Source organism: Camelus bactrianus, chromosome 22 (assembly GCF_048773025.1).
Source record: "Camelus bactrianus isolate YW-2024 breed Bactrian camel chromosome 22, ASM4877302v1, whole genome shotgun sequence".
NCBI classification, from domain to species: Eukaryota; Metazoa; Chordata; class Mammalia; order Artiodactyla; family Camelidae; genus Camelus; species Camelus bactrianus.
This window is the reverse complement of record NC_133560.1, coordinates 26,472,715-26,499,990: the sequence shown is the minus strand read 5'-3', so window position 1 is coordinate 26,499,990 and position 27,276 is coordinate 26,472,715. Positions and strand designations below refer to the sequence as shown.

General features: G+C 55.0%; 1 protein-coding gene and 1 long non-coding RNA gene across 7 annotated transcripts; one reads left to right on the top strand and one right to left on the bottom strand.

Annotated features, from left to right (window-relative positions):
* Positions 1–293: 293 nt before the first annotated feature.
* Positions 294–27,191, top strand: CERS4 (ceramide synthase 4). 5 transcript variants are annotated; one of them, XM_074350877.1, is made up of 13 exons: positions 305–451; positions 14,323–14,433; positions 14,548–14,637; positions 19,986–20,159; positions 22,417–22,534; positions 23,228–23,346; positions 23,453–23,510; positions 23,851–23,901; positions 24,255–24,347; positions 24,524–24,652; positions 24,903–25,009; positions 26,454–26,610; positions 26,707–27,191. In XM_074350877.1, the coding sequence occupies exons 4-13, from the start codon at positions 19,987–19,989 to the stop codon at positions 26,881–26,883; spliced, it is 1,182 nt and encodes a 393-aa protein (XP_074206978.1). In that variant the 5' UTR covers positions 305–451; positions 14,323–14,433; positions 14,548–14,637; position 19,986; the 3' UTR covers positions 26,884–27,191. The 5 variants fall into 5 exon arrangements, with proteins under 5 accessions (XP_074206974.1, XP_074206975.1, XP_074206978.1 ...); XM_074350874.1 differs by lacking the exons at positions 14,323–14,433; positions 14,548–14,637 and adding an exon at positions 19,799–19,891 and having other exon boundaries at positions 299–451; XM_074350875.1 differs by lacking the exons at positions 305–451; positions 14,323–14,433 and adding an exon at positions 19,799–19,891 and having other exon boundaries at positions 14,621–14,637.
* On the bottom strand, positions 19,154–26,608 carry LOC141574674 (uncharacterized). Of its 2 annotated transcripts, XR_012501655.1 has the most exons (4): positions 26,473–26,608; positions 26,065–26,187; positions 20,151–20,412; positions 19,154–19,670 (listed from the first exon to the last, which is right to left on the bottom strand). It is a non-coding gene; the product is annotated as an uncharacterized LOC141574674 (long non-coding RNA). The 2 variants fall into 2 exon arrangements; XR_012501654.1 differs by lacking the exons at positions 26,065–26,187; positions 26,473–26,608 and having other exon boundaries at positions 20,151–20,863.
* Positions 27,192–27,276: the final 85 nt, after the last annotated feature.

The following is a 27,276-nucleotide window of genomic DNA, read 5'->3' as shown; positions in this document are numbered from 1 at the left end:
CGAGCCAGAGAGGGGACCCTGGAGAGGGCCGCGGGGGGCCGTGCTGCGAATTGAGGAAGCGGGGGCCAGGCGGCACGCAGTGGATGGTATTAGGTTCAAAAGCAAGAGTTAGGGACAGGGAAGAATCCGGGGGCCTGATCCTTGCTCAACGCGCCTAGAGGCGGGGCGGGGCCCAGTAGCGCTCCCCGGGGTCCTGGAAGCTGCCTAGTCGCGGGGAGGGGCCCGAGCTCGGCGAGGACCCCCGCCCCGCCGGGCCCCGCCCCGGCCCCGCCCAGCAAGCCTCTGCCCCCGCCCGCCTTCCTCCCGGCTCCGAGCGGAGGCGGTGCCGGGAGCAGAGTCCGGCCGCCTCGTGCTGGCCGCGCGCGTCTCTTTCTCCTCTGCATCTGCGCGCGGCGCGCCGGCCCCCGCCCCGCCGCCGGCCCCCTGTGCGCCCGGTAGCCTGCGCCCCCAGGTAAGCGAGCCCCCGGCTCCCCGAACGCGGCCCGGAACGCCACCCTCGCGGCGAGCTCCGGCCCCGCCTCCACGGCCATGGCGCCGGCAGCGGCCCCCGGACGCAGCCGCTGTCTCCCATCACCTCGCCGGAACGGCCTCCCGGGGCTTCCCATCTGGTCCCAGGCCCGGGCCGCCTCCCCGAGAGAGCCCCGCTCTCCCGAGGGCTGGGGCGCCGCGGGCGCCCCAGGACGCTGCTCGGAAACCGGCAGGCGGGAGCGGGGACGAGCCTAGCACGGTGACGCGGGGGAATCCGGATGTGTGAACGCGAGGAGCGCGACGGTCGCTCACTAGCGAACCCATACGAAGCGCCTACTGGGTGCCATGGACGTGCCGGGGCTGGGGGTGCAGCCGGGGCCCTTGGCCCCGGAGCCCGCAGCCCGGCTACGTAGCCGTCAGGAACCGCGTAAACAGACACATCTTTCCAGCCGGTGCTAAGTGCAGGGAAGACAACACATTTGGGAGATGAATTAGAGTCTGGGAGGGTTTCTGGAGAAGGTGTCCTCCGGGCCGGAGTGGACCAGCCAGCTAGGGTTGTTTAGGCCCAGAAAAGAGCAAAAGATTCTGAGGCAGGGCCCAGACTGGTGTGTTTGCAGGGCGGAAAAGAGGCCAGCGTGGCTGAAGTGAGGTGAGCGGGATCGGAGGTGGGAAGAGGTTAGTCCAGGCCTCGAAGATGGCGAGTGCGTGAATTCCGTTCTCAAGTCTGTGGGGATCAAGGAGGCTTAGAACCAAGTGAATGACATGGTCGATTGTGTCTCAGGACGGTCCAGCAGCGGCTGTGGGCAGAAGAGATGGGAGGAGGCAGCAGGTTTGAACCCAACAGGAAGGGGTGATGAGAAGTGGGTGAACTGGGGTTCGTTACGGCAGAAGAACATCACCTTCATTCTCTGCCTGCTCAGAATTGGGTCACGAAGGAAAGTGCGTGGAGATTTCTGGCATAGGCAGCTGGGGGCTTGGAGGGACAGGAAAGTGGAGGGAAAAACAGGTCTGGGGTGTGGGGCTATTGTGGCTGAATCTGACTTGCAAAACCTGTGAGATCCCACCTGATGGGGGGAGGTTCCTGAAGACCCCACTCCCAGCCCAGGCCAGGTCCCAGGAGACTGAGTGCAGGGGCCGGGCTAGCCCTACTGGGGCAACCTGGATCTGTTGTATTGGCCACCCAAGATGGAAATTCTGGAGTGTAGGCTTGTCTTTGAAGCCTCAGCCCAGTCCCCTTCCAGGAACAGCTGCTGTGAATAAACTTGGTGGTGATGGGAGTGCAGGGTTGAGGGGACCTCACTCCCCACACCTGGGTCTCTGCAGGCCCACCCAGGCTGCAGGGTGGAAGCAGGCAGGACCTTCCTCACCTGCTGTCTCAGCTCACCTACTCCCAGCTGAGAACCTTAGTCATGGAATTAGCCTCCTGGCCCCAGAGGAAGTCTGAGTCTCAGTTTGCCTGTCTGTAAAATGGGTCAGTAGTACCAGTATCTAGGAATGTTGTTTGTTCAGATCAAAGGAAACTTTGGTGAGGAAAGGGCTTGACCCATCCCTGTGGCAGCCTTACCTCTTTGGGGGATGGGGGAGGGCTGCAGCACTGATTGGAGTTTAAGGCCCCGTGAGCCTCTATTTCCTGCTCTGAGAAATGGGAGGAATGCATGACTGCGCCCACCTCCAGGACACACAGCCGGCTGCAGGTTGAGTGAATCAGGCGAGGAAGGTGTTTGGCTGGCCCAGTACGTGTCCGGAAGTGATCCATGGGCCCAGGAGCCTCTGGGATGCTGGTAGTTGGCAGTTAGGAGTTGGCTAGGATTCACTCCTCCCACCACTCCGGGGACGCCCATGGGAAAGCAGGCCCCAAAGGGCACGCTCCTCACTTATCTGGGCACTGCAGGCTGTCCCCTTTCCGGCTTTCTGGAAGCCACCTCTGTCCTTGTCCTACTAGTTTGAATTTAGTGATCTCAGGCGAGTGACTTCACGTCCTCCTGGCTCAGTTCTGCACCTATAAAATAGGCATAATAACAGGTATCACCTTAGCGGTGAGTACAATGCGCAGATCATAATAGCACCCAGTAAAGCAGAGTGGATGCCCCAGGTGGGGAGAAGGGGAGCCCGGAGAAGTGATCTGGCTCACCCTGGAAGGAGTCAGGGGAGGCTTCTTGTATGCGGTGGCCGACTATTGGCCCAGTTACTCAGGATTATGAAGAGTTGATGGGCAGAGAGACCAGTGGACAAAAATGTGGAGGGGAGGCCTCACCGGGTCCGTGGGAGGAGCTATGGGCAGGAGTCAGGAGGTCAGCATGAAGGCAACTGCACTGATCATAATGGGGCTGGACCAGGTGGAGGCATGGATGAGTGAGAAGTGGGTGGATCCAGGATAGATTTGAAGTGGGGGTGGGGATGGAGTAGCCACTGATTGAGGAGCAGGTTCAAGTGCAAGTCAGCAATCTGTTCCACAGCATTGGGAAATTGTGATGCCCTTAGGCACCCAGATGGAGATAAGACAGAAGGTAGGCTTTGGAGAAGCAAGCCTGGTGTTCAGGAGATACTCGCACCCTGGGGAGATGAAGTGGGGAGAGAGAGAGTGAAAGGAAACCAGGAGTGGGTGGCAGGCCAGAAGCCAAGGAAGTAAGAGTTTTAAAATGTAGGAAGAGGTTAGCCTCAGCCCTGTCTCTGAATCTGTTGCAGGAATAATTCCTCTCTGTGGCAGGGGTCTTACACCCTTATTTGGCTGCCTTCCCCTCTCCCAAACCCACCCCTACCCCCAAGCCATTCAGAATCATCTTTGCCCCCCTTGAATTGGCCTCTAGGACCTAGCCTGGTTCTAACCAGATTGGCATAGAGGAGGCCTTTCTCTTCCCTCAGTCTGGCCTTTATACCTTTGTTAATATGATCCTGTCATACCAGTTCTCCACACTGAACCAGCAGGAGCTCTCCTCTTTCCCCACTTCTTCCTAAGCTCCCCAAACCATATTTTGTGTCAGGATCCCAAGGCTGTATCCTAGGAGTGGGTCAGGTATCTGCCACTATCTATGCCTATATCTGTGTTTGACCCCACCTCCCTTCCACCCTGTCTGTCTGTCATTGATTCATCCAACACGTAATTATGAGGCACCTGTGCTGGGAGGCCCTGGTGACTAGCAGTGAACAAAAATGAAGCTTCCCTTCTGCTCCCCACCTCCCCCTGCCATGGAGCTGATGTTCTGGGAGGAGGGCAGCAGGGAGAGGGTAGGGGCATGAAACCTGAAGGATGAGAAGGAGTCAGCCAGGTGGATATCTGGAGGAAGAGCATTGCAGCGGGACCAGCATGTGCAAAGGTCCTGAGGCAGGACCCAGCCTGGCATGTTGGAGGTAGAGCTAGGAAGCCAGTGTGACTGGAGCAGAGTAAGCCAGGGAGAGAGTAGGGAGAGGGGCAGATGAAGAGACTGAGAGTCCTTAAGGCCCCTCATTCCAACAACAGCAGACCCTGGATGGGTCCTTACTCAAGGGGTGCAAGGTTGTTGGGCCCCGTTGCCGTGCGGTTTGCCAGGAGGTTGCTTTGGCGTTGTGTCCAGTGTGGAGTGGTCACTGTGCCCTGAAGGTAGAGGAAGCTGGCAGGAGGAAGGAAGGGAGGACCAGCCCTTTCCTGGTGGGCAAGGCTTCTCCCCTGAGGAGAGAGGGAGGGGCTGGAGGGAGTGGAGGGGAATTGCGAGGAGAAGGTGCTGAAGGAGGCAGAAGAGATGAGGGTCAGAGGGAGGAGGCAGAGCACAGAGCTGGGTGTTGGGGCTGGATGTTCTCAGAGAGGCTACAGGAGCCCTAAGGGACCCAGGGATGGCCTGGCTGAGCTGTGAGGACAAGCAGCAAAAACCAAAGCAGGTATGTTTTGAGGACGCCCCCATCCCCCCCACCGGCCCATTGTCACTCCCCTTCCAGATGTAGGAGAAAGATTCATGGGGACAAGGACTTGGTCACCTGGGCCCACTCACCCTTCCTACCCCCACTACTCCAGTTTTAGAGGCTTGATGGAGTGGATTCAGACACTCAGATGCCAGGACCTAGATCAGAGGTTCCGCTGAGTTGGGACACTGGGACCAGGACTGTCCCCTGCCCCTCCCTCCAAATTGGGGATGGGTGCGCCTAAGGGCAACTCCTTTTGGCCCTGGTTCAGCTATGACGGTGATCCTGGCAGGTGTGATGGGGCCACAGCTGAAGCAAGGCTAACCTGTCAGGCAATGGCGGGGGACAAGGACAGTGACAGGAGGGGAGAGCAGGCAGGAGGAAGTGTCAGCCTCTGGGTCTCCTTCTCCATCTGAGCCATTGGTTAGGGCGGGTCTGTATATAAGGCTGTCATGTCCCTGCCCTCCTCTCTCCCCACTCTCCCCTCTATTCCAGCCCCACGGGCTTCCTTGTCTTTGTGCCATCTCCCTGCTTCAGGGCCTTTGCACAGACGGTTCCCACTACCCAGAATGCTCTAGCCCCATAGCCTCCTCCCTCACCTCTTTTGCTGAAACATCACCTTCACAGGGAGGCCTTCCAGACCTTCCTGTTTAAAATTACAGCCCTGGCCGCCAGATTCCTGATCTCCTTTTCCCGCCTTTGTTTTCCCTCCCATACCAGACGTAATGAAACAGATGAATAAAATAGATGGTATGTGCCGCCTCCCACCGGCCCCTCTTGTCTAATACCCCCACTCCGTGAGGGGGAGGATCCTGATCAGGTCTATTCTCTGCTGACTCCCCAGTAGGTAACCCAGCACTTGGCACACTGTAGGCTCCCAGTAAATGAGACGTGCCAACAGGCATCCCAGGAACTTTTGGCCGCAGCCTGGAAGGCTTGGCTTGGTAGGGGAGGGGCTGGAGAGGGTATATGGGGTGGCAGGCTCTGGATCCAGGCAGGCTTAGGTTTGAATGAATCCCAGCTCTCCACTTCCCACCCCGTGCCTCAGTTTCCCCAGCTGTAAATTGCAGACGACAGAAACACCCAGCCTTGAATGCCTGCTACAGCTTCCTGGGGGCCTGCCCAGGGACTGAAAGGAGTTGGGGGCAAGCCAGACCCCCAGACAGGACACTTAGGCCCTTCCCATGTATTCCTAGAATTTTCCAGAAATATATTGAGAGTGGGATAGGGGTGGGGTGGGGTGGGGTGGATGGTTACTTTACTTCTGGTGGTCAGAGTCTCTCTTAAAGTTACTTTTCCCCCCCTCTTCATAGATATTGAATCTCCCACTTTAGGATAAAAAGGAAATTTTTTTCATAGCCCATTTTCCAGGACAAAAGCTGTGACCCTTTATGATGTATATTATCAGTACTGTCCTCGAGATGGCTAATTTCTAATCGTAAAGTCTAGGTTCCCTTCCACTGCTGACTGTCAAGTTTCTTGTGGACTGAGAGTCCAGAGGCTCCTCTGGGCTGCAGATTACAAAGCAATTCTTCCTTTCTTCCTTCCTTCCTTTCTTTCTTTTGCAAAGGGGAGGTAATTAGGTTTATTTATTTACTCTTTTTTTTTTTAATGGAGATACTAGGGATTGAACCCAGGACCTCGTGCATGCTAAGCACATGCTCTACCACTGAGGCAATCCTTGGAGGAGGTGTCAGGCTGTGCCCAGGCACATGCATCCTCTGATGTATTTCTTCTCATTGGCAAAGTCGCGAATCTGAATTTTGAAACCATCGCCTCTTTGATGGATGGAAACAACCAAATTCACATGATGCCACACATCTGTTGAGGTCTATGGCCAAGGGTGCATTGATTTGAATAATACAGGGAGTGAGGTCTCTTGCTTGCAAGCCTGAATTTCTGGGTCCTGGGTTCAGTGACCTTGGCTCCCCGGGTTAAGGATTTTCAGGACTTTTCCAGGAGTACAGCAGGAGTCTTCCCTGTGCTCTGATGACATTAGGAAGATGCTTGCTGTGAATTTTACCAGTCAGGAGGGCCATAGGTGCTGGCCTATTTCAACTGGTTTCAACCAGCAACAGTATTCTGCCAGGATTCTTGAGTGAGATTCGCCAGTTGACATGTTGGCATTTGGTGAAACAGTCTTGCCTTAGGACCTTGGGAAGTCTGAAAAGTACACAAGTCATTTGCATACAATCTTGCTCAAATCTGGCTTAGATATTGGTCCCAGAATATTTAGAAACCATTAAGTTGGGGATATTGGCAGCCACTAACTTTCATTCAGAGCAGTTCTTTATTGAGAAACAGACTAGCTCTCTTTCTGCGATTACTGGAATCTTCTGTAATCACCCCCCATTGTAGATGTTAGCAGCATTAAAGTTGTGTTTTTGCCCAGGCATTCTTCACTGCCTTATTCATGCTGATGTAACTTGGCTCTTCTGAGGAGGTAATATTTGAACCTCAGCCCAAGTTGGAGCTGGTGATGGACACCCACAGGAATTGGAACTTGTTTACTGCCTCTCCCCACCCCGCCCCCGCTCCCAGCCACCTCCTGCGTTGAGGAGACAGACACCTCCTTGGGCAGTTACAACGCAGGATAACCGGAGCCAAACAAAGGAACCACACAGCCCCGGGCAGCCCTGGAAGGCTTCCTGGAGGCAGCAACAGGCAGGTGGCTTACTTGAAGAACTAGGAGAGGGTGAATAGTGATTCACATGGAGGGAACAGCCCAGCCCAGGCAAAGGCAGTTGCGTTAGGCATCCAGATTCTGCATTAGAACGATGTTTCTGAGATTTGAATAGACCCTGGGCAGGCTGGGGACCCCACGCTGAGAACCGTGGAGTCTGGTGGCTGCAGGAGGTACCGTGGGGGAGAGAGGGTGGTGAGCAGAGCCAGATCACAAAGGCCTCCGTGATGAGATTAGGGTGCCCCTCTCCAGCGGGAGGAGGGATAGTGAGCCGCTGTAGGGCTGTGAGATAGGGATGGGTGGGGAAGGACAGACTGCCTCCCAGAGGAAGTGCTTGACATTCATTTACATAAACACCTCTGGTCCTTAAAGGGCCCACGGACAGAAACCCCTGGGGTTTCCGCACCAGCCCCTCAGGGCTAGGGTAATGACGCGTTCACAGAAGGTGCTGTTAGTCCCCTAGCCCGAGGCCACCTCGCAGGAGCAGATCCACCCAAATCGGCTTCCTCTGAGGTTCCCCGGGCCGCCTCTGTCTCACTCCTCAGCTCTTCTGGGACCTGGACAGGTCTGCAGGTGTCTGTTCCAGGTGCATGTCAAGTCAGGGGGCACCGGGGCTCCTGAGGCCACACCCTCTCCCCATCATCATCCCTCCTGCCTCCCAGACGGTACCTTCTCCGAGTCCCACATCCAGAATTTGCCCAAAAGGGAGTTGTCCTTTCCCACCCCAGGCCGTACGCCCCCAAATTCCTGCACAAGCCGGGAGTTCCCACATCAGGCTGCCCACCCCAGCACACTCTACCCCCAACCCCACTCCCCAAAGATATCCCTACCCAGCTGTGCCCCCAGCACCTGTCCCAGCCCCCGTCACCCACCCCGCCCCCAGAAGCCAGCCACTGGTGACCTCTTGCAGCACTTCCCTCAACTGTGAAATCCCAAGGACAGTCCCCCTGCCAGGGTTGCCCACAGGAGAATCCCCCCCCCCACGTTCCAGTGAACATTGAGGCCCAAGGTTCCCACTGTGTCTCTAAGGCTCAGGTGACAGGTACTTGCCAACCTCCCTTCAAACCAGGAGGGCTTAGACCTGGGCTGGCAGACTTGCCAGGGTCCGGTACTGGCCAGGACCGAATGTTACCTTGTTTTCACTGTGTTAGTTTTATGGCTACTGTCTGCATGTGATGCCGCACCTCGCTCTCTCTTTGGGGGAGGGAGATGCAGATAGACAGAGGCAGGGAGACCAAGGCGTAGGTGGCCATGATGACTGAGATGAGAGATGGGGCCTTGGTTGTGAGAATTGATGGAGAAGGAACTAGCTTGATTGTTACCAGGGAGATGGATGCAGGACCTGGTGGGCAGCTGAGTGTCCAGGATGGGCAGGGGGATAGGAGTGTGTGAGGAGGAGTCCGGGGTGACACCCAGGTTCCTGTTCCCAAAGAGTGGGTGGATGGTGGGATCTTGGCCGAGAAGCCTTAGGAGGAAGAAAGCACACTCTGGGTGGAGAATGACTTAAGTGTGATGTGTCTGTGCAACGAACAGCCAGGCGGTGTTGGGGTGGCAGTTGGTGGCATTAGGGGAGAAATCTGGGAGATGCAGGAATCTGGAAAACCGAAGCACAGGCAAGCCAACCAAGGCTTCTGGGTGGGTGAGATTTCCCAGGGAGAACGGCCAGCGCGAGAGGACACAGGGCAACACTGGGATGGTACCGACACTGATGTGTTGGACAGTCCCTGCTATCGTGGACAAGGTGTGCACGAGGCCTGCTGTCCCGGAAGGCAGTCTGAGTTTTGCTCCTGCTTGCCCCTCCCTGAGCTGGTCTCCACAAGGGGGCGACAGAGGGGACCAGAGGCCCGCTGGCTAGAGCTGGACAGGTGTGAGCCCAGGCTGGGTGGAGGAGGGATGGCCTCGGGGTGCAACGTGGAGCCTAGAATTCCCTCCAGCCTGGAAGGTGGGTAGTGACATCTCCTTGGGGGACTGTACTTGACTGGGAATTGGTTTCTTTCCCCCGCCCCCTGGAGGGGGGAGGTGATTAGGTTTATTTATTTATTTATAATTAATTCATTATTTTTAATGGAGGCACTGGAGATTGAACCCAAGACCTTGTGCATGCTAAGCATGAGCTCTACCACTGTTAGACCCTCCCCCTGTGATTTCCAATTTTTAAAGGTTATATTTCACTTATGGTTACTATAGAACATTAGCTGTATTCCCCGTGCTGTACAGTATATTCCTATAGCTTATTTATTTTGTATCTCTATAGTAGTTATACAACCTTTACAGTAGTTTGTAACTCTTAATTCTGTCCCGTCTTGCCCCTCCCCACTTCCCTCTCCCCACTGGTAACTACTACTTTGTTCTCAGTATCTGTGAGTCTGTTTCTTTTTTGTTCTATTCACTAGTTTGCTTTCTTTCCTAGATTTCACATATGCAATAGCATGTAGTATTTATCTTTCTCTGTCCGCCTTACTTCACTAAGTATAATACCCTTCAAGTCCATCCATGTGGTTACAAATGGCAAAATCTCATATATATATATGAGATATATATAAATATATATATATATATATATATACATTTTTTTTTTAACGGCTGAGTCCACAGTGCATTATTTCTAGTATTTGTATTTTTCAGGTGTAGAATTTCCATTTGGTGCATTTTTATAGTTTCTGCTTCTTTGCTGAAGTTTCTTCCTTGTTCATTCATTAGGAGGTACTTTTTCTTCACCTCCTTGAGTGTATTTCTGATCACTGCTTCAGAGTCCTTATCTGCTCATTCCAACATGTGGTTCACCTCAGGATCAGTCCGCATTAATTTTCTTCCTGAGTGTAGGTCATGTTTTTCTGTTTCTTCAGTGTCAAGTAATTTTGGATTGTTTTCTGGACATTCTGAAAGATATATTATTGAGACTCTGGATTCTGTTATGTTCCTCTGAAGAACATTGATTGTTTTTTAATGTATTTTTTAAAAGGCAGTTAAACTGTCTTGGCTTAAGCTCCATAGTCTATTTCCCCTGTGATAGGTAGCAGATGAAAGCTTTTTTTCTTTCAGCTTTACCTAGGCTGGTTGGAATCTGCCCTGCATATACTTCAAGGCTTAGCAAGAGACTTGCACAGCATTTTTGTGTAGAATTTGGACCTTTTTTTTTTTTTTTTTTTTTTTTTTTTTACTTTTTCCTTTCTTGCATGTTCTGTCTCATGGTTAAACTGTTGTGATCTCTTTGCGCTCCATCTTCTCATTTTTCCAGCCAGTTTCTAATTCTGATGAATAAAAATGAAAAATGGGAAGCTCACCCCATAGGGTTCCCTTACCATAGATACAGACTCTCCTCCAACTTACACCTATTTTTGGTCACTCTCTAGAGCAGGACTGCCCAGTAGAATTTTCTGCAATGATGGAAATATTCCATATCTCCATTGCCCAATATGGCAGCCATAAGCCACATGTGGCTACTGAGTATACAAATGTTGCTGGTGCAACTGAGGAACTGAATTTCAAGTTTTATTTAATTTTAATTAATTGAAATGGAAATGGCCACGTGTGGCTGGTGGATACCACACTGGATGTTGCCACACCAGCGCTTTCAGGGCGTTTTTTGATGTGTAGTCCAGAGAGTGTCATTGGCATCTCCAAGAGGGCTGTCTGATGCAGCTAACTCTGCTATTACCAGAAGCAGAATGCTTCTGGTGGTTTTCTGCTCCGTGAATTATGTTTATCAGGCCATTAGTGTCTCTCTGCATTTTGCTTTCATTTTGTTTTTTCAACTCAACGATCTTCCCAAGTCTGTGAGCATAGATTTTCCTCCTCCCCCCATCCCAATTTGGTAATTTTTGTATTTAAAAAAATTTTTTAAATTGTAGTAAAATACGTATAACAAAAGAATTAACCAGGGGGAAGGTGTAGCTCAGTGATAGAGCTTAGCCTGCACGAGGTCCTGGGTTCAATCCCCAGTACCACCATTAAATAAGTAAATAAATGAATAAACCTAATTACCTCCCCTCCTCCAAAAAAAAAAAATTACCATCTTGACTCTTTTTAAGTGCACAGTTCAGTAGTGTTACGTATATTCACATTTCTGGGAAACCAGTCTCCACAACTTTTGGTCTTTCCAAACAGAAACTCTGCCCCCATTAAAGTCAGCTCCCCATCCCCCTGCTCCGGACCCCCCCCCCCCCCAACCATCCCACTTCCTCTCTCTGTAAATCTGACCCCTCTGGGGATCTGCTCTAAGGGGACTCAGACAATATTTGTCCTTTTGAGCCTGGCTTACTTCACTGAGCAGCACGTCCTCCAGGTTCATCTGTGTCATAGCTGCCTCCTCCTTTTAAACCCTGATGGACTGTTTCATTGTATGGAATCTTGAGGTTTCTGATTCCCACCCCTCCCTCACCGCTCCCCCACCACCTCCGGCGTTGGACATCCGGGTTGCTTCCACTTTTCACTGGACCAGAGGAGAGGGAGGAAGTCTTAACGGACACGAGGAAATCTCAGGGAGTGATGGGTGTGTTCAGTGTCTTGATTGCGGTGATGATTTCACCACTATGTACATATGTCAGGTGCATCACATCACACTTTACTTTTCTTTCTTTCTTTCTTTTTTTGGGGGGAAGGAGGGAGGTAATTAGATTTATGCATTTATTTGGGGGGGTAATTAGGTTTTTATTTATTTATAATATCTTTATTTATTTATTGCACCCTTAATGGAGGCACTGGGATTGAACCCAGGACCTCGGGCACACCAAATCTACCACTGGAAGGCTGTACCTTCCACCCCGTGTTTATTTATTTTTGACAGAGGTACCAGGGATTGGACCCAGGACCTCGTGTGTGCTAAGTCCGTGCTCTGCTGCTAAGCTAGACTCTCCCCCGAATCGTGCACTTTAAACACATATGGTTTTTGTATGCCAGGAATACCTCAATAGAGCCGTGTGATTCTGGTTTTAATTGTAATGGGCCAAGTGAGTTCCTCTTACACACCTGTCTGTGTGCACGCCCTCACCCTTGCCCTGGCCCCTGCCCTGCAGGTGACAATCTGACCCTGCTGCCTCCGCCCCCGCCCGCCGCAAGGGCTGTGCCTGCCGTTTCCCCCTCAAACTCCAGAGACCTGATCCCCTCTCCTGCCTCAGTCCTTCTTGAAACCGCCCTGACTGACCCCACCAGCAACACACACCCACGCCAGGTGATGCTGGGGACCCAAGTCATCCGGGCTGGGGGAGGGAGGAGGGACTCAGCCACCTCGCTCTCTAAGCTCTGCCAGGCCAGGCCGGCCAGGGCTGAACAAAAGCTCTGAAGAGAGGCCCTTGGTGGGGCGGCCTCTTGAGTCAGGAATTGAATCTGATCTAGATCTTAAAGACTAGTCGGAACTGGCCCAGTGAAGCTGGTGGAAAGGCCTGCAGGCTGGATGCCAGGGGAAGCTCTTGGGAATCCCAGCACCTGCTGTGGGCTGGTGCAGGGGCTGGGCTGGAGCAGAGGCAGTGGGAGGGAGGGAGCTGGTTCTGGGGAGGAGCGGGCACAGCCAGCCCTCACCAAGGCTCACCCAGGCCCCTGAGCCTGCCAGCTGGCATAGGAGTTAAGAAAGCAAAGTTAGGAAATCATATGCACCTTCCTGGTGCCCTGCTCCCTGGGAAACCCTGATAGGCAGACAGGCCTTGGGAGGCCTCCACCAGGTCCTGTGAGCCCTGAGCCCGCTGGTGGACAGCACCCCCCCCCCCCCCGCCCACGAGCTTCCAGCCCTGGTTCTCTCCTTGCTGGTGCGGTGACCTCCATCCAGCTGCTTCTTGCTTTGAGCCTCCGTCTTCTGAGTTCTGAAAGGAGGAGACAGTGAACCTACTTTAGGGAGATTGAGCTCACCTTGCCCATTAAAGCAGGTGGTTTCTTTTTCTAGAAAGTTCGACCACTTGAGCCAAAGTCCTCATGTCCACCCACCTGTCCATGTGTCTCTTCTACCCACTCATTCATCCACTTAGCAAACACTTAGTTGGCACCTAATGTTGTGCCAGGCCCTGTTTGAGGACACAGCAGTTACTAAACAGCATTCTCGCCTTGGTGAGGCTTATGCCGTGGGGTGAGGCAGACAAATATGTAAATACAAAAACAGATTAAGTGGGATGAGAGGGCTGAAGGAACTAAGCAGGGTAAGGAGATGGCATAATACACTGGCTTTGGTAGTGATCCAAGGTTTCTCTGAGGAGGTAACAGGTGAGCTGAGATGTGAATAATGAGACAGAGCTAGACAGGAGTTGTGTGGGAGAACAGCATGTGCAAAGGCCCTGGGGCAGGAGTGAGCTTGTGTGTTGGAAGCCCTTCAAGCAGCCGTTGCAGTGAATTGAGCTGGTGGCAGGAGGGGGTTTGTATCAACAGGGCCAGAGTGTGGAGGGTAGGAGTGGGTCTAAATATGAGAGGCTGGAAATAGGCAGAGCCCTGGACTCAGGGCCCTCCTTGGGGTCTTTGCAGGGAGCAGCATGGCAGTGTCTTCTGGACCAGCTGCATCTCTGGGCATTAGCACCCGTCATGGAGCTTCTCAGAGAGGCCTGAGTCGAGGAGCCTGGGCCCAGTGCAGGGGTGGCTGCTGCGATTATCTACAAATAACCCCTGCTCAGCACATCATGTGTTCTCTGCCTGGGCCTCCAGCCAAAGGAGTCAGGTGACCCTGGGCAGCAGGCCAGGCTGCGGGGGCCGGGTGAGTGTGTGTGTATCTGTTCTTCCCTGGGCGGCCCAGACATCTGGAGTCTGAATTGATTTCCTTCTTCACAACCCGGCCAAGTCCTGTGTTTCCAGCTCGATTTAAAGTAAAACAAAACAACCGAGGTGCCCAGACCTGCTCCGCTGGGTGGTGCTGGGGCACTTGGGGGTTTGGGGGAGTAACAGGAATCCTTGCTCATCCTCCCCCCTCTCCGGATCAGCACAAAGCCCTCATCTCTCTTTCCCCCAATCTGGGGGTATTTTTAGCCACTAAGAAGGATTATCAGTCTGGCTCCCAGGTGGCAGTGGCAGGGCTGGGAGCGGGGCCAAAGAGCCTTCAAAAAGCAGCCAGGCTGGGAAACCGGGTGGGGAGTGTGGGGAGGACGGGGTAACTGGGAAGAAGGCTCAGGTTGGTCAGGCTGAATCGCCCACTTGGTGATTCTCCAAGGGAGCCCGTGGCAGCTTTAGCCAAGCCAGCCCTCGGAAGCCTGCAGAGGCCGGGGGTTTCCGGGAAGGACCCCCTAGAACCTGCTGCAGCCCAACAGCCTGCTCTCCAGGCTGCCCCCCATCCACCACCCCCTCTTCTCTACTGCTGATGATTTTACTCAGTGCTCATTCCACCCCAGGCATCATTCCCAACCACCCCGACATGGAGGGGGCTACTGCTATTCCCATTTTACAGATGAGGAAACTAAAACATGGGGCGGCCAGTTCACCTGCTCGAGGTCACATGACAGGTACGTTGCAGGAATCAAATCCATTCAGCTACCAGTGTGGAGTGTTGACAAACTGCCTGGCCTCTTGAGTCTCCAGGCGGTAAAGCAGAAGATCTGGCTGTACCTGTTTTTCAGATGGGCAGCTGAGGCCCTAAGAGGCAGAGTATCACAGGGAAGGAGCAAAGGAGCTGGGGTCCAAAAGAGAAAAAATGAAATTGAAGCTTGGTGAGTTGGACACAGCACATGCAAAGACCCTGGGGCAGGAGTGAACTTGGTGGGTTAGACAAAGCACGTGCAAAGGCCCTGGGGCAGGAGTGAGCTTGATGAGTTGGAAGCCCATCAAGCAGCCCCTGCAGTGAGTTGAGCTGGTTGGGGGAATGGAGTGTATCAACAGGGCCAGAGTGTAGAGGGCAGGAGTGGGTCTAAATATGAGGGGCTAGGGGGAGGCAGAGCCCCTTCTGTGTGCCAGACCCTGCCCACAGGCTCCACATGCGGCCTACTCAACCACAACGTAAGGAGGGCACCTGTCCCACCGAGAGGTGGGAGAAGACACAGGCATCCGGGGCTGCGAGCATGGGAGCTGGGCCTCTGGCCAGTCTGCTGGGTTCCAGACCCTGTTTTCTTCTCAGACCTCAGCGTCTCTTCTTTACCAAGAAGGTGAAAGGGTTGGGGGATCAGACAGACACAGGTTAGAGAGCACAGGACTCCCAGGGCCGGGACCTCTGCAGTCAGGGCATGTCGGTCTGAAGCCCCCTTGGCGGGCTCTCTGGTTTGGAAAGTTCGTTTCTATTCCCCTGTCTGACTTTGGGGCCGGAAAAGGCTGCGCCGGCTTCAGCTGAGGGTCATCGTGCTTCCTTCCTCCTCTACTCTCACTCTCCCAAAAGACTGCCCAGCCAGTTCCCAGTGTCACAGTGAATGAGGCAGAGCTGGCAGAGGGTGCTTTAACTGGATCTGAGGTGGGGGCACTTGGGAGGTGCCTCCAGGAGGTGATGACTGGACTGGGTTTTGAAGGATGCATAGGAGTTTGCCAGCCAGACAAGAAAGATAGGTAAGCCCTGTGAGTGCTGAGACCTTGCTTGGTTCCCCACTATCCTGTATCCTCAGCACCCAGCCTGGGGCAGTAAGTGTTAGCTGGGCATTCTAGGCAGAAGGCAGCATTTATGAAGTCTGGGGTGTGTGAAATCACATAGTATGGTGGGAATAGGCAGTGAATAGTGGGCTTTGAGGCTGGGGACATGGGCAGGGGCCTGGGATTTTGAAATGCCATTGCTCTTGTGTGTTTTCACTCATCCCTGAAGCTCATCAAGACATGCAGGCACCACAGCTGCGGTGGACGCCGATCTGGGCACCCTTGGGTGGGGGACAAGCATGGGGCTGGGGGCCTGGACTCCTGGGCTCTGGCCCCAGCTCTAGCTGGATGTCTGATGAGCAGAAGGGTCCCTGAGGAGCCAGCTGTGGATGCTCTGTGGTGGGTGTGGCTCTGGCTGGGAGGTGGGGCCAGGAATTCCAGGCTGGGCATGGGCCCTTGCGCTCCAGTGGGTGCCTGGGATCAAGCGAGCTTTGCCTGTTGGCAAGGTTCTTTTTCTAGAGAGAGCAGCCCCTTGAGCAAAAGTCCCCACATCCACCTGTCCATCTGTCTGTTCGGCCTGGGCCCCCTGAGCCTTGTGGGGTCTAGGCTAGGCTAACCACTGTCACATACCTGTCAGCTTAAAGAAAAACCACAGGACGTGAGAGCTGTGAGTTTGTTTTATTCTGGGTCTTACTGAGGACTGTAGCCCTGGAAACAGCCACTTAGTATCTCTGAGTAAACTGCTCCGGACCAGGTAGGGAAGGAGCCAGGAAATACATGAATTTTTTTGGCTAGGACATGGACACAGTCAAGCATACATCTTGGTAAAAAATGACTGCTAATCACATAGAACAGACATCTTAAGTTAATGATTTTCGTGCTTTTCTGTGTATGGGAAGATGCGAGAATCTGGGGTCATCGAAATTCTTCCGGGGGTGTGGCTTATATCCTGAACTCCCCTCAGGGCAAACTGTCTGTGGTTGACTGCAGTGGGTTGCAGTTTAACCCTTTGCATAACTGGATGGTGAGGGCTGCTCTGTGTTTTGGGGGGTTTCTTTTTGGACACCCTTGCCCATTGGTCAGGCTGCTGCCTTCTAGTGTCCCTCCCACACTGGAGTGTCCAGTGGTGGCAGTCACTGCTAATCGCGTCACTGATGCCTGAATCTGGACGCCCCACCTCACACCTCCCCTCTACCCGGCATGGTCTCTGGGCTGCCCCTTCAGCTACATCTCCTCCCTGGGGAATTCCATCCATCCCTGTGGATTTAAACAGTCCTCCTGCCCCTGCCCCAGCCCAGAGGAGCTCCTGCCTCCTCCCCGCATCCCAGGGACATCTGAGGTCCCCCCTCCCCCACTGTTTGTCTTATCCAACACCAAACCCAAGTCCTGCCCCCAAATCCGCTCACCATTCTGGTTCACCCAGTTCCCCAGACTCTGATAATTTTTCTTTTTTTCTGTATTTGACATGTGCTATGAGAAATATCTATTTGGTCTTCTGTCCCTCGTCCCTGGTCCCGTCACAGAGCTCCTAAAAACCTTGGGACTGTCCTCAGTGAGGAGAGAAGTGAAGTTGTCTTTTCTTATGCTTATGCAGGGCTTTTGGAAAGCCCCCCAGGTCACCTAAGGAAGGGGCCAGTTGCCAGGGACCAAACCAGGTGATCTGAGGGTTGTAACTTTCAGTCCCACCCCCAGGTCTCCAGTGGCCAATGATTTAATTACTATGACTATATAATGAAGCCTCCATTAAAAACCCAAAAGCACAGGGTTCAGAAAGCTGGGTTGGTGAACACGTGGAGGTTTGGGGAACGTGGTGCATCCAGAAAGGGCATTGAAGCTCTGAGCCCTTTCCCCATAACTTGCCCGATGACCCTTTCCATGTGGCTGTTCTTGAGTTACATCCTTTTATAAAAAACCGGTAATCTAGCAAATAAACTGTGTTTCTGTGTTCTATGAGCTGCTGTAGCAAATTAATCAAACCCAAGGAGGGGACTGTGGGAACCTCTGATCTCCAGCTGGTCGGTCAGACACACAGGTGACAATCCGGACTTGTGATGGGCGTCTGAAGCACGGCAGGTGCAGTCTGGGACAGAGCCATCCACCTGTGTACCTCCAGGTAGCTAGTGTCAGACTTGAGTTGCACTGTAGGACACCCAGCTAGTGTCGGAGAATTGCTTGGTGGTGACAGAAGTAATAACGGGGATGAATCTCGAAAACATGACACAAGTGAAAGAAGCCAGACACAAAGACAGGGTTTGTGATTCTATTTAGACGAAGTTCTGGCAGAGACGGAAGTAATCTGTGATGGAAAAAAAAAATTGGAGCAGAAGTTCCTTTTGGACGGTGGAGATGGAGATTGACCAGGAAGGGGCCCGAGAGAGAGCCTTGTGGAGGGACGGGAACGTTTTGTGGCCAGAAGTTGATTTACACAGGTGCTTGTATTTGTCAAAACTCAGCAACCGTACACCTCACGTGAATTTTTTTTCTCTAGTAAATTTAACCTTGAAAGGGAAAAAAAAAAAATACTGAATTCTAGTTAATGATCTGCATGCTGAAATATTTAGGGGTGATGTGACTTGATGTCTGCTGCTTGTTTTGAAATGCACCCTGAAAGTGGACTGCCAGGTGGATAGAGGGATGGAAGGATGGGCAGATGTGAAATGAAGCAATAGAGCAAAATGTGAATGGTAGAGTCTAGTGGTAGGTATACAGATGTTCACTGTAAATTCTTTCAACTTTTCTGTAAGTTTGAAATTTTTCATCATAAAATGTTGGAGGAAATTATCCAAATTCCTCCCCATAGCCCACAGACCCTGCAGGATCTGCCCAATCACCTCCCTGCCCTCACCTCCTCCCAGGCTCCCCCTTACTCTGCTCCAGCCACTCGGGAATCCTTACTGGTCCTCCAACACTCGGTCCTGCCTCAGGGCCTTTGCACCTGCTGCATATTTCTCTGGAAATCTCCACCACCGCTACTCTCATTTGCATCAACCCAGGCCCTCCTCATCTCTGGATCTCAGCTCAGATGGTATCTCCTTAGAGACCTTCCTTGATAAATCACACCACCCTGTTTCTTTTCTACTAGGCCCCATCACACTGTGTTATCTCATTTGTTCATGAATCTGCTTACTTGTGTATTGTATTATGAGCTCCATGGGGACAGGAGCATGTCTGCTTTGTTCCCTGCTGTGTCCCCAACACCCAGCATCAGGCTGGCACATACAAGTCACTCAGAGAACATCTTGTGGATGGACGGACAGATAGGTGGGTGGATGGATGGATGGACAGGCAAGTAGACAGACAGGTGGGCAGATGGATGTATGGACAGGTATATATGCATGGATGGGTAGACAGGTGGGTGGATGGATGGATGGGTAGATAGACAGTTGAGCAGGCAGATGACTAGACGGATGGATGGATGGATGGATGAGTAGATGGACAATGAGTGGGTGGATGGATGGATGAACAGACAGGTAGATAGACAGGTAGGCAGATGGATGTACAGATGGGTATACGGATGGATGGGTATAGGTATATGGATGGGTAGATGGATGGGTGTCTAGACGGGTGGATGGATGGATGGATGGGTAGACATACAGGTGGGCAGGCAGGTAACTGGATGGATGAACAGACAAATCGGTGGATGGATGCGTGGGTGGATGAATAGACAGACAATGAGTAGGTGGATGGATGGATAGACAGGTGGGTAGATGGATGTATGGATGGGGGAGATGGATAGGTGGGTGGATGGGTAGATGGACAGACAACATATGAATGAACAAACTTCCCAAGTGGGGACCAGTGTGGGGTTTTGGGCACATGTCTTAAATCTTGGGAAAGGGAAAAACTTGGGGGGCTCCTCAAGACGACTGGACCCCACAGGTAGGGGCTGCTCCCCCAGCAGGTCTGGGTGAGAAGCTGGTTCACTGTGATCACTGCTCCACGCAGTGCTCGGTCACGCAGTAGGCGCTCTTGTCCAGCCACAGCCGGGCTGTTGGGACGGTGAGCCAGGCAACATTCACACCTCAAGGGGAATCCACGTTTGGAAGGATGGCCAGGGAGGGGGCTGTGGCGTTCCTTAAATCCTTCATCTTTGGGCTGCATCAAAGGCCTCTTTCTGCAATGTAAGGAAGCCTTTCCCGGCACTTGAGATGTCAGCCCCTCCCTTGGCTTCTGGCCACCGTCCCGGAGTCTGTAAGGTACAGAATAATAACTACTGTCAGGAGCTGTATTGTGAAGGTCAGTAGGCACCGGGCTAAGCACTTTGTGCACCTTATCAGGCTGGGCTGAGACCTCAGTATTACTGTCCTTGTTTTACAGATGAACTTGAGGTTCAGAGAGGTCGGGTCAGTTGCCTGACACACAGCCCAAGTCTGTCTTTAACACTGGTTGGAATAAACTCCAGGTCGCCAGGTGTGCTGTGAGGGACGAGGGTTGGGTGATGGGCTCTCCCGCCCCACCCATCCTGCCTGCCGACCTCTCCATTCACCGGACCCTATGTCTACAGGATGTGGTCCAGCCTGAACGAGTGGCTGTGGCAGGACAGGTTCTGGCTGCCAGCCAACAACTCATGGGCTGACCTAGAGGACCGAGATGGCTTGGTCTACCCCCACCCCCGGGACATGCTGATGGCCCTGCCCCTGGCGCTGGTGCTGCTGGCCGTGCGCTTTACCTTTGAGAGGTGAGTATCCGCTGTGCCCTGGCACGTCGTCCCTCGTGTTGTGGCAACCACCTGGTGCTGCCCCACCTGCATGGTTTCATCCTAACGTGTCCCTGGTTGGAGCCTGGCTTTGGTCAAAGTGCTTTTCCTGACTCCGTCCTGCCCCCAGCTGCCGCCACTCGCACTCTTCTGATCGCTGATGCCCGGTGTTGTGGACCACTGCCCAGAGCTCTGGTCTGGGCCTGCCAGCGTCTTCAGAAAATGAGTAGGGGGCCTGGAGGGGGATGTACCCGCTTTGCTGCCCATGGACAGGTCTGCAGAGGCATCGTTCCTGCCCCCTCCCCACTCCCTCAGCACCATCTGGGCACCTCTCCCCCCACCACCCCGCCCTCTTCCCCACCCTCTTTCCCTCCTTGCTTTTTCTAACACCTTCCAAAGGTAGCCAAAGGAAGAGGCATGGGCACTCCAGCTCCTTGTGGTCCCCTCCACTCACCCCCAGCCTCCTGCAGCCTGGCATCCGGCCCCTGAGTCTATGCCACCTGCCCAGATTCCCAGTGACCTCCTGGTTGCCAAACCCCGTGGATTTTCAATCATTTCTCATGTACCCCAGATGCTGCCCCAAACTGGGGTCCATCCTTTCCCTGGCTGTCCATCTCCTGGACGTGGGTATCTCTCCTGAGGTCCCTCTGTCCCAGGTGGTCGTGCCCTTTCCCACTTGATCAACAGCTCCCAGACCCTCCTTGCCAGGCCCTTTCCTGCCAGACTGCCTGCAGCCCTCCCACATGGCCTGCCCCACCCCGCCAAGATTCCCCCTCCATACCCTAGGGCCCCTCCCCCTCCTCCACTCCTCACGTGTGATTTCAGGCCCCCCACCTTCTTGGCAACCCCCTGGCCCTTGCACTCACTCCCCTGCGGTTCCTTCCAGGCTGGGTTCCCAGGACTCCTGCCCCTCCCCCTACAGAGCCCTTCAGCCCTCCCCCCGCCCCCACTTTGGGTCCCCTCCTGTGTCCCACCCTGAGTACAGGGACACGGGAGCATCCTGCACTTTGGTCTGGCTTCTGCACTCATGAGGAGCCTCCTGGGGCCTGGGCTCCCTGGACGCAGGCTGGACCCAGGGAGCCCAGGGAACATTCTTAAACATGGTATTTAACAGACGCTGTTTGAGCTCTTACACTGGGCCAGCCACTGCTCTAAGCAGTTCGCGTCTTAACTCAGCCCTCATTGCAACCCTGTGAGGTGGAACTGTTATTAACCCCATTTTATGGGAGCGGCACTGGAAGTACAGAGAGGTCAAGTGACCTGCCTGAGGACACACAGCGGGTAGGTCTGCAGGGCTTGAGGCTTTGCCTGAGGAATTCAGGGAGGCCCAATTCAGCCAGGCCCTGAAGGACGGGTCTGTTTCCTCACGTATTTAGCTGATGGCTCCAGCTGAGGTGGGGGTGTTAACTCGCCCCAGAGGCGCCCCTTGCCTTTCCGAAGGGCAGTGGGATTGGAGGCAGCTTTTCTGGGGTCAAAGGCAAGGGTTTTTCCCGTTAAGTGAAGGTGAACCCTGGTTTCCATTTCCAGGTCTGCCACTCACTTGGGTGTATTTCTGACCTCTTTGAGCCTCAGTTTGCACATCAGGACAATGGGGACAATAATAATAGGGCTTAGTGAGCCAGCACGTGAGGTGGACTTGGACACTAGCCTGGAAGATCATAAACATTCAATAAACATGTCATGTCCATTCTTACTCTCCCCACCCCACCCCTGCGCCCCAACACAATTGAGTCTGACACAAGTTCTTGCTGGGCCACCCAGAGCCTCAGTTTCCCCAAATGAAAGGTGATGTTGGCAAGGCAGACAGGAAATTCCTTCCTGACCCCTGGTCTTGGGGGCCCCCTTGTGGACAATTTGGTGATTGACTGACCAGGGTCCTGGCTCCTCCCAGTGTCTAAGCTGGAGGAGGGGTTGGGGTGCTGGGAGGAGGGAGGCCAGAGAGGAAGCAGAGCTGCTCCTGCCCACAGGGAGTCCCTAGCCTGGTGGGAGGCACCCAGGACCCAGGCCACCATGAGGCTGGTGGGGAGGGGACTCTCATCCCTGTTTTGGGATTGACAGTGCCTGGCTACCCCAAAAGTTGCCCTTCTTCCTCCATCCCCAAGACCATTCCAGCTGCCTTTCTTAAGTTTGGCCCCATGCAGTGGTCAGGCCACCCCCTCCAGGTTCCCAAGACGTGACCTGGCCCCTCTGGGCCTCCATCTCCCCGCCTGGACTGATGGGCTGTCTCCCCTACACGCAGATTCGTCGGCCTGCCCCTGAGCCGGTGGCTGGGGCTGCGCAGTCAGACCAGGAGGCTGGTGAAGCCCATTGCCGCTCTGGAGAAGCACTTCCTGACGGAAGGGCAGAGGCCCACAGAGGTGAGGTCCCCCGACCCTCTCCTCCAAACCCAGTGGCCTGCTGGGCTGCCCTGGGAGCAGTATGTGCCCAGTTGTTGGGGGTAGGGAAAGGCCAGGGCAGCCTCTGATACCCCCACAGTGCCCCACCACCACCACTTCACTGGGACCTGCATTGGCAGGCCTGTTCTGGGGGCCCCCCACTCCCAAAGGCGGTCCTGTGACCCTCCCTCTAGTCCCATCCGCAGTGGGTCTGCCTGGTGGGCAGGGTCTGGGCTGTGGGAGGTGCTGGGCTGGGTCCTGGGGGAAGCAGGGAAGGGGGCGTCTCCATCCCTTGGGCGGGGGTGGTAGGCAGCTCCTGCTGAACAGAGTGCCTGTGACCCCCCCCCCCCCATTGTCAGTCTCCCTCCACAGGTCGGAGTTGGGGTAAGGCCTGACTTCTGGAAGGGGTGCAAGAAAACCTCTGTGGGGGGCTGCCCCCCCAGCCTCTTTCTTAATCCCAGTCCCCATCAGTCAGTCACCTGCCTGGGAGCAGAGATGGGTTTTTGTAAGGCTTATCCTGGGGGGGCCCCACCCTGTGAAGCCCCCTAGTCCCCCACCTCCATAGGCAGACAACCCCTCAGGTGAGGTCTGGGGCCGCAGGGGATGGCCTGCCTGTCCCATGACAGAGGCAGGAAGCCACCTCTGTGACCCTGGCCCCCATCACCCCCTCCCCAGCCCCAGATGACCCTCCTGGCCACCCAGTGCGGCCTCACGCTGCGGCAGACCCAACACTGGTTCCGGAGACGCCGGAACCAGGACCGGCCCTGCCTGAGCAAGAAGTTCTGTGAGGCCAGGTGAGCGCAGGGCGCGCTGGGGAGGGGGTGTTGAGGGGGCAGCGGCAGGGGCGGGGGAGGTCTGCCCCTCTGACAGCTGCCCCGTGGGCTCCGTCCCCTCCCACAGTTGGAGGTTCGTCTTCTACCTGTGCTCCTTCATCGGTGGACTCTTGGTCCTGTACCGCGTGAGTGTCCCTGACAGCTTATCTGCCCCTCTGCCTATCCCACAAGCACCTACTCAGTGCTAGACCTGGACTGGATGGGGGAGGGGGCTGTGGGGTTCAGGCAGAGGGGAAAACACATGCAAAGGCCCAGAGAGGGTAGAGAGAACATGGCAAGGTCAGGGTGAATGTTCACTCAGTGGGTGCCTACTGAGGACCTACTGTGTGTCAGGGCTGGGGATTCTGTATAAGCACCTTGTCTACAGTGAGAGCAGCACACCGAGGGCCAGGGAGCCCTGAGGCGGCTGGGGTGGGGGGCTGGGTTCTAAGCTTTGGACAGCCTCAGACTCCCACATCCCTGCAGGAGTCATGGCTGTGGACGCCGGTGATGTGCTGGGACAATTACCCAAAGCAGGTGAGTGGCAGGACGTGTTTGCAGGCTGGTGGGAGGGTCAGGGTGCTCAGAGTTCCTGTGGCCACAGGCAAGCGAACCAAAGCTGGACATCATACCATAATTCCCCTCCGATTCCCACTCTTATTTTTGCCTTCCCTGTGGAATGGAGAGGGGCCAGGAGTCGGGAAACTCAGAGCAGGAGCTGCCACAAGACTACTGCCCTTTATTACCTCCAGGGATGGGGGGCTTATGCCTTCCTCACTCACTGGGATTCAAGTGTCGTGGGTTTGAGCAAATGGGGAGGAGCCTGCCCCATGCCCCCGCCCCACAGGAGCCTCCACTCCCCATAGCTAACTTTGCACACCCCACCACAGACCCTGAAGCTGGCCCTGTACCACTGGTACCTCATGGAGCTGAGTTTCTACATCTCCCTGCTGATCACGCTGCCCTTCGACATCAAGCGCAAGGTGAGGCCAGGCCAAGAGTCCGTCTGAAGAAGTGAAGCCCTGGAGCGGTCATGACCCGCACACCCTGAGACCCTTGGTGCCTCTGGCAGGAGGTGCGGAGTCCACTCGCCAAGCAGCCCCCTGGAAGGGCCTGTCCCCAGCCCTGAGGGCTGTGATCCCTCCTTGGTCTCCCGCAGGATTTCAAGGAGCAGGTGGTGCATCACTTCATAACCATCACCCTGATCGTCTTCTCCTACAGCGCGAACCTGCTGCGCATTGGCTCTCTGGTGCTGCTGCTGCACGACTCCTCCGACTTCCTGCTGGAGGTGGGCCCGCCCCTGCCCTCCCAGGGCCCCTGGAGCTGAGGTGCCTCCTCCCCTGTCAGTCTTCCTGGGCAAAGAAGCTTCTCCCACTCACAGACACACTTCTTACGTTTCTAGGCAGTTCCTAGAGATAAGACCCTGCCCTGACTCACCTGGCCCAGCCGCACAGCACCTTTTCCTTGGGAGGAGGCCCCCCGCTTCTCAGCCCTGCCCTCCCCCTCCTGAATCCATTTCTCTCTGCTGTCCTCCCCAGGCCTGTAAGTTGTTCAACTACACGCACTGGCGGCGCACTTGCGACACTCTCTTCATCATCTTCTCCTTGGTCTTCTTCTACACTCGCCTTGTGCTCTTCCCCACAGAGTGAGTCAGCCCTCCCGCTGGGCGTTGGAGAGATGGCCGGGTGTGGCTGAGATACCTCACCCTTGGTTTCCTGATCCAGGGAGCTGGAGTTGTTGGCTGGGAGGCTTCCAGGAGGAGGCAAGGCAGGGCATTCCCAGCACAGGGCGCAGGATATGCAAAGGCCCAAGGGTAGGAGAGACAGAAAACTGGGCTCAGTCATCATCCCGTGTGCATGGAACATGGGTTAGGAGCCAGGGTTGGACGCCAGCTCGCCCAGTCAGCCCAGTGCTGAGCCTCACACACCAAGCCGAGGGAGCCATGTGAGGGTCCCTGCTTGCTTGGAGCTGACACTGGTGGGTGGGGAAATAGAATAAACAAGGCAAACAAGTACACTGTGGAGTACATGAGGGAGTGATCGTGCTAAAGAGAAAAAGTTGGGAAGGGCAAAGGAACTGTGTGGATAGTTGGAATTTGGGTGGTCAGAAAAGACCTCACTGATAGAGTTCATAGAGACTGGCAGGAAGTGAGGGAGAAAATTACTGATCATAGGGGAAGAGTGGTCCAGGCAGAGGGAACAGCATGTGCAAAAGCCCTGAGGCAGGACCGTGCCCAGCATGCTGGAGGAACAGAGAGGCCTGTGTGACAGAATCAGAGTGAGCAAGAGGGAGAGGGACGAGGTGATAAGCCAGAGTAAGCGGGGCCTTCTGGGCCTTGGGGAGAAGTTGGGCTTTTATCCCAAGCTAGGTAGGAGCCCTGGAGGGTTCTGAACAGAGGTGGGGTGGGACCTGGCAGTACTCACGGGCTCCCTCTGGTGGCTGCAGGGGGAATAGCTGGTGAGACATTCGAGCACGAGCTGGGGGCCAGGGCAGAGGTGACTGCCCTGGTCCAGGTGGGCAATGATGGGGCTGGACCAGTGTAGGTGAGAGAAGTAGGTGGACTTGGGGAGGGTGACTCAAGGGCCACGAGTTGCTGCTTGAGGATCAGAAGCTCAGCTCTGGCTGTGCTGGGGTTTGAGGGACCTGCAAACCGCCACCAACTACCACCACTGAAATGTGGAGGAAGCAGTGGACACCCACCTGGGGTTCTGGGGAGAGACGTAAATGTCCAGTATTCGTAGCCACGAGACGAGTCACCAGGGACCAGGCATGGACAGAGAGGCCCAGTCCTGGGGTCCCCTGATGTTTGCAGGTCAGGGAGGCCTGCAGGGATGGAGAGGAAGCAGCCATGAAGTGGGGAGATGGGAGCGTGGGTCCCTTGGCAAGCTTGTGTGTTCTACTAACTTAATATAACCAGGTGAGGGAGGTACTTAAATGCCCAGCTGAGGGACACAGGTATCAGTCCGGGGTGGGTCACGGGGAGCCATAGAAGGTTCTAGAGCTGGGAAAGTCACACACGTTAGTGCTTCCTAGGACAGGGGCCTGCCACAGCTGGTGAACCCCGGCCTCTCGCTCCTCGCCCACTGTAGGATCATCTACACCACGTACTACGAATCCATCGCCAACCTGGAACCCTTCTTCAGCTACTACTTCTTCAACACGCTTCTGATGCTGCTGCAGCTGCTGCACGTGTTCTGGTCTTGCCTCATCCTTCGCATGATCTACAGCTTTATGAAGAAAGGCCAGGTAGGGCCGGGCTGGGCAATGGTGGGCTGGTGTGGGCCTCCCTGGAGCCTCCAGCCCAGCCCCGCGCCTCACCCCTCCCTCCTCCCGGTTCCCCAGATGGAGAAGGATGTTCGCAGTGACGTGGAGGAGTCGGATTCGAGCGACGGGGAGGCGGCCCCAGAGGTTCCGCGGCTGAAGAATGGGGCAGCTCACCAGCCTGGAGCAGCCCCCACCGATGGCCCTCGGATCCGGGCAGCCGGGCGGGTGGCCAATGGGCACACACGAGCCACGTAGATGGCCAAGGACTGGCCGCGAGGGGCTGCCCCAGCACCCGGCAGCTTGGATTTGTGAGGTGGCTGGACCAGCGGCCCTGGGGCCAGCTGTGTGGAGACAGGGAGGGCCCTGCCCCCAGGTGGCGGGGAGGGCTGATGATCTGTCTCCAGCCCCTTCCTCTGCCCACCCTCCCTCCTTCCCTCAGGTAACTGGACAGCCGGGGGTGGGCAGTCACAGGCTCCTGAGGTCCCCCAGAGCCACCTCTGGGGCCTGGGGATTGTGAAGAGCTCCGGGCAGAAAGGGGTCCAATAAAACTTGAACGGAGCCACCTTCTCTGCCTGAGAGTCTGCATCCCTGTCACAGCTCCTCAGCCATCTCCTGGGGCCCCATGGCAGCCAGGACTTTGTACCTCAC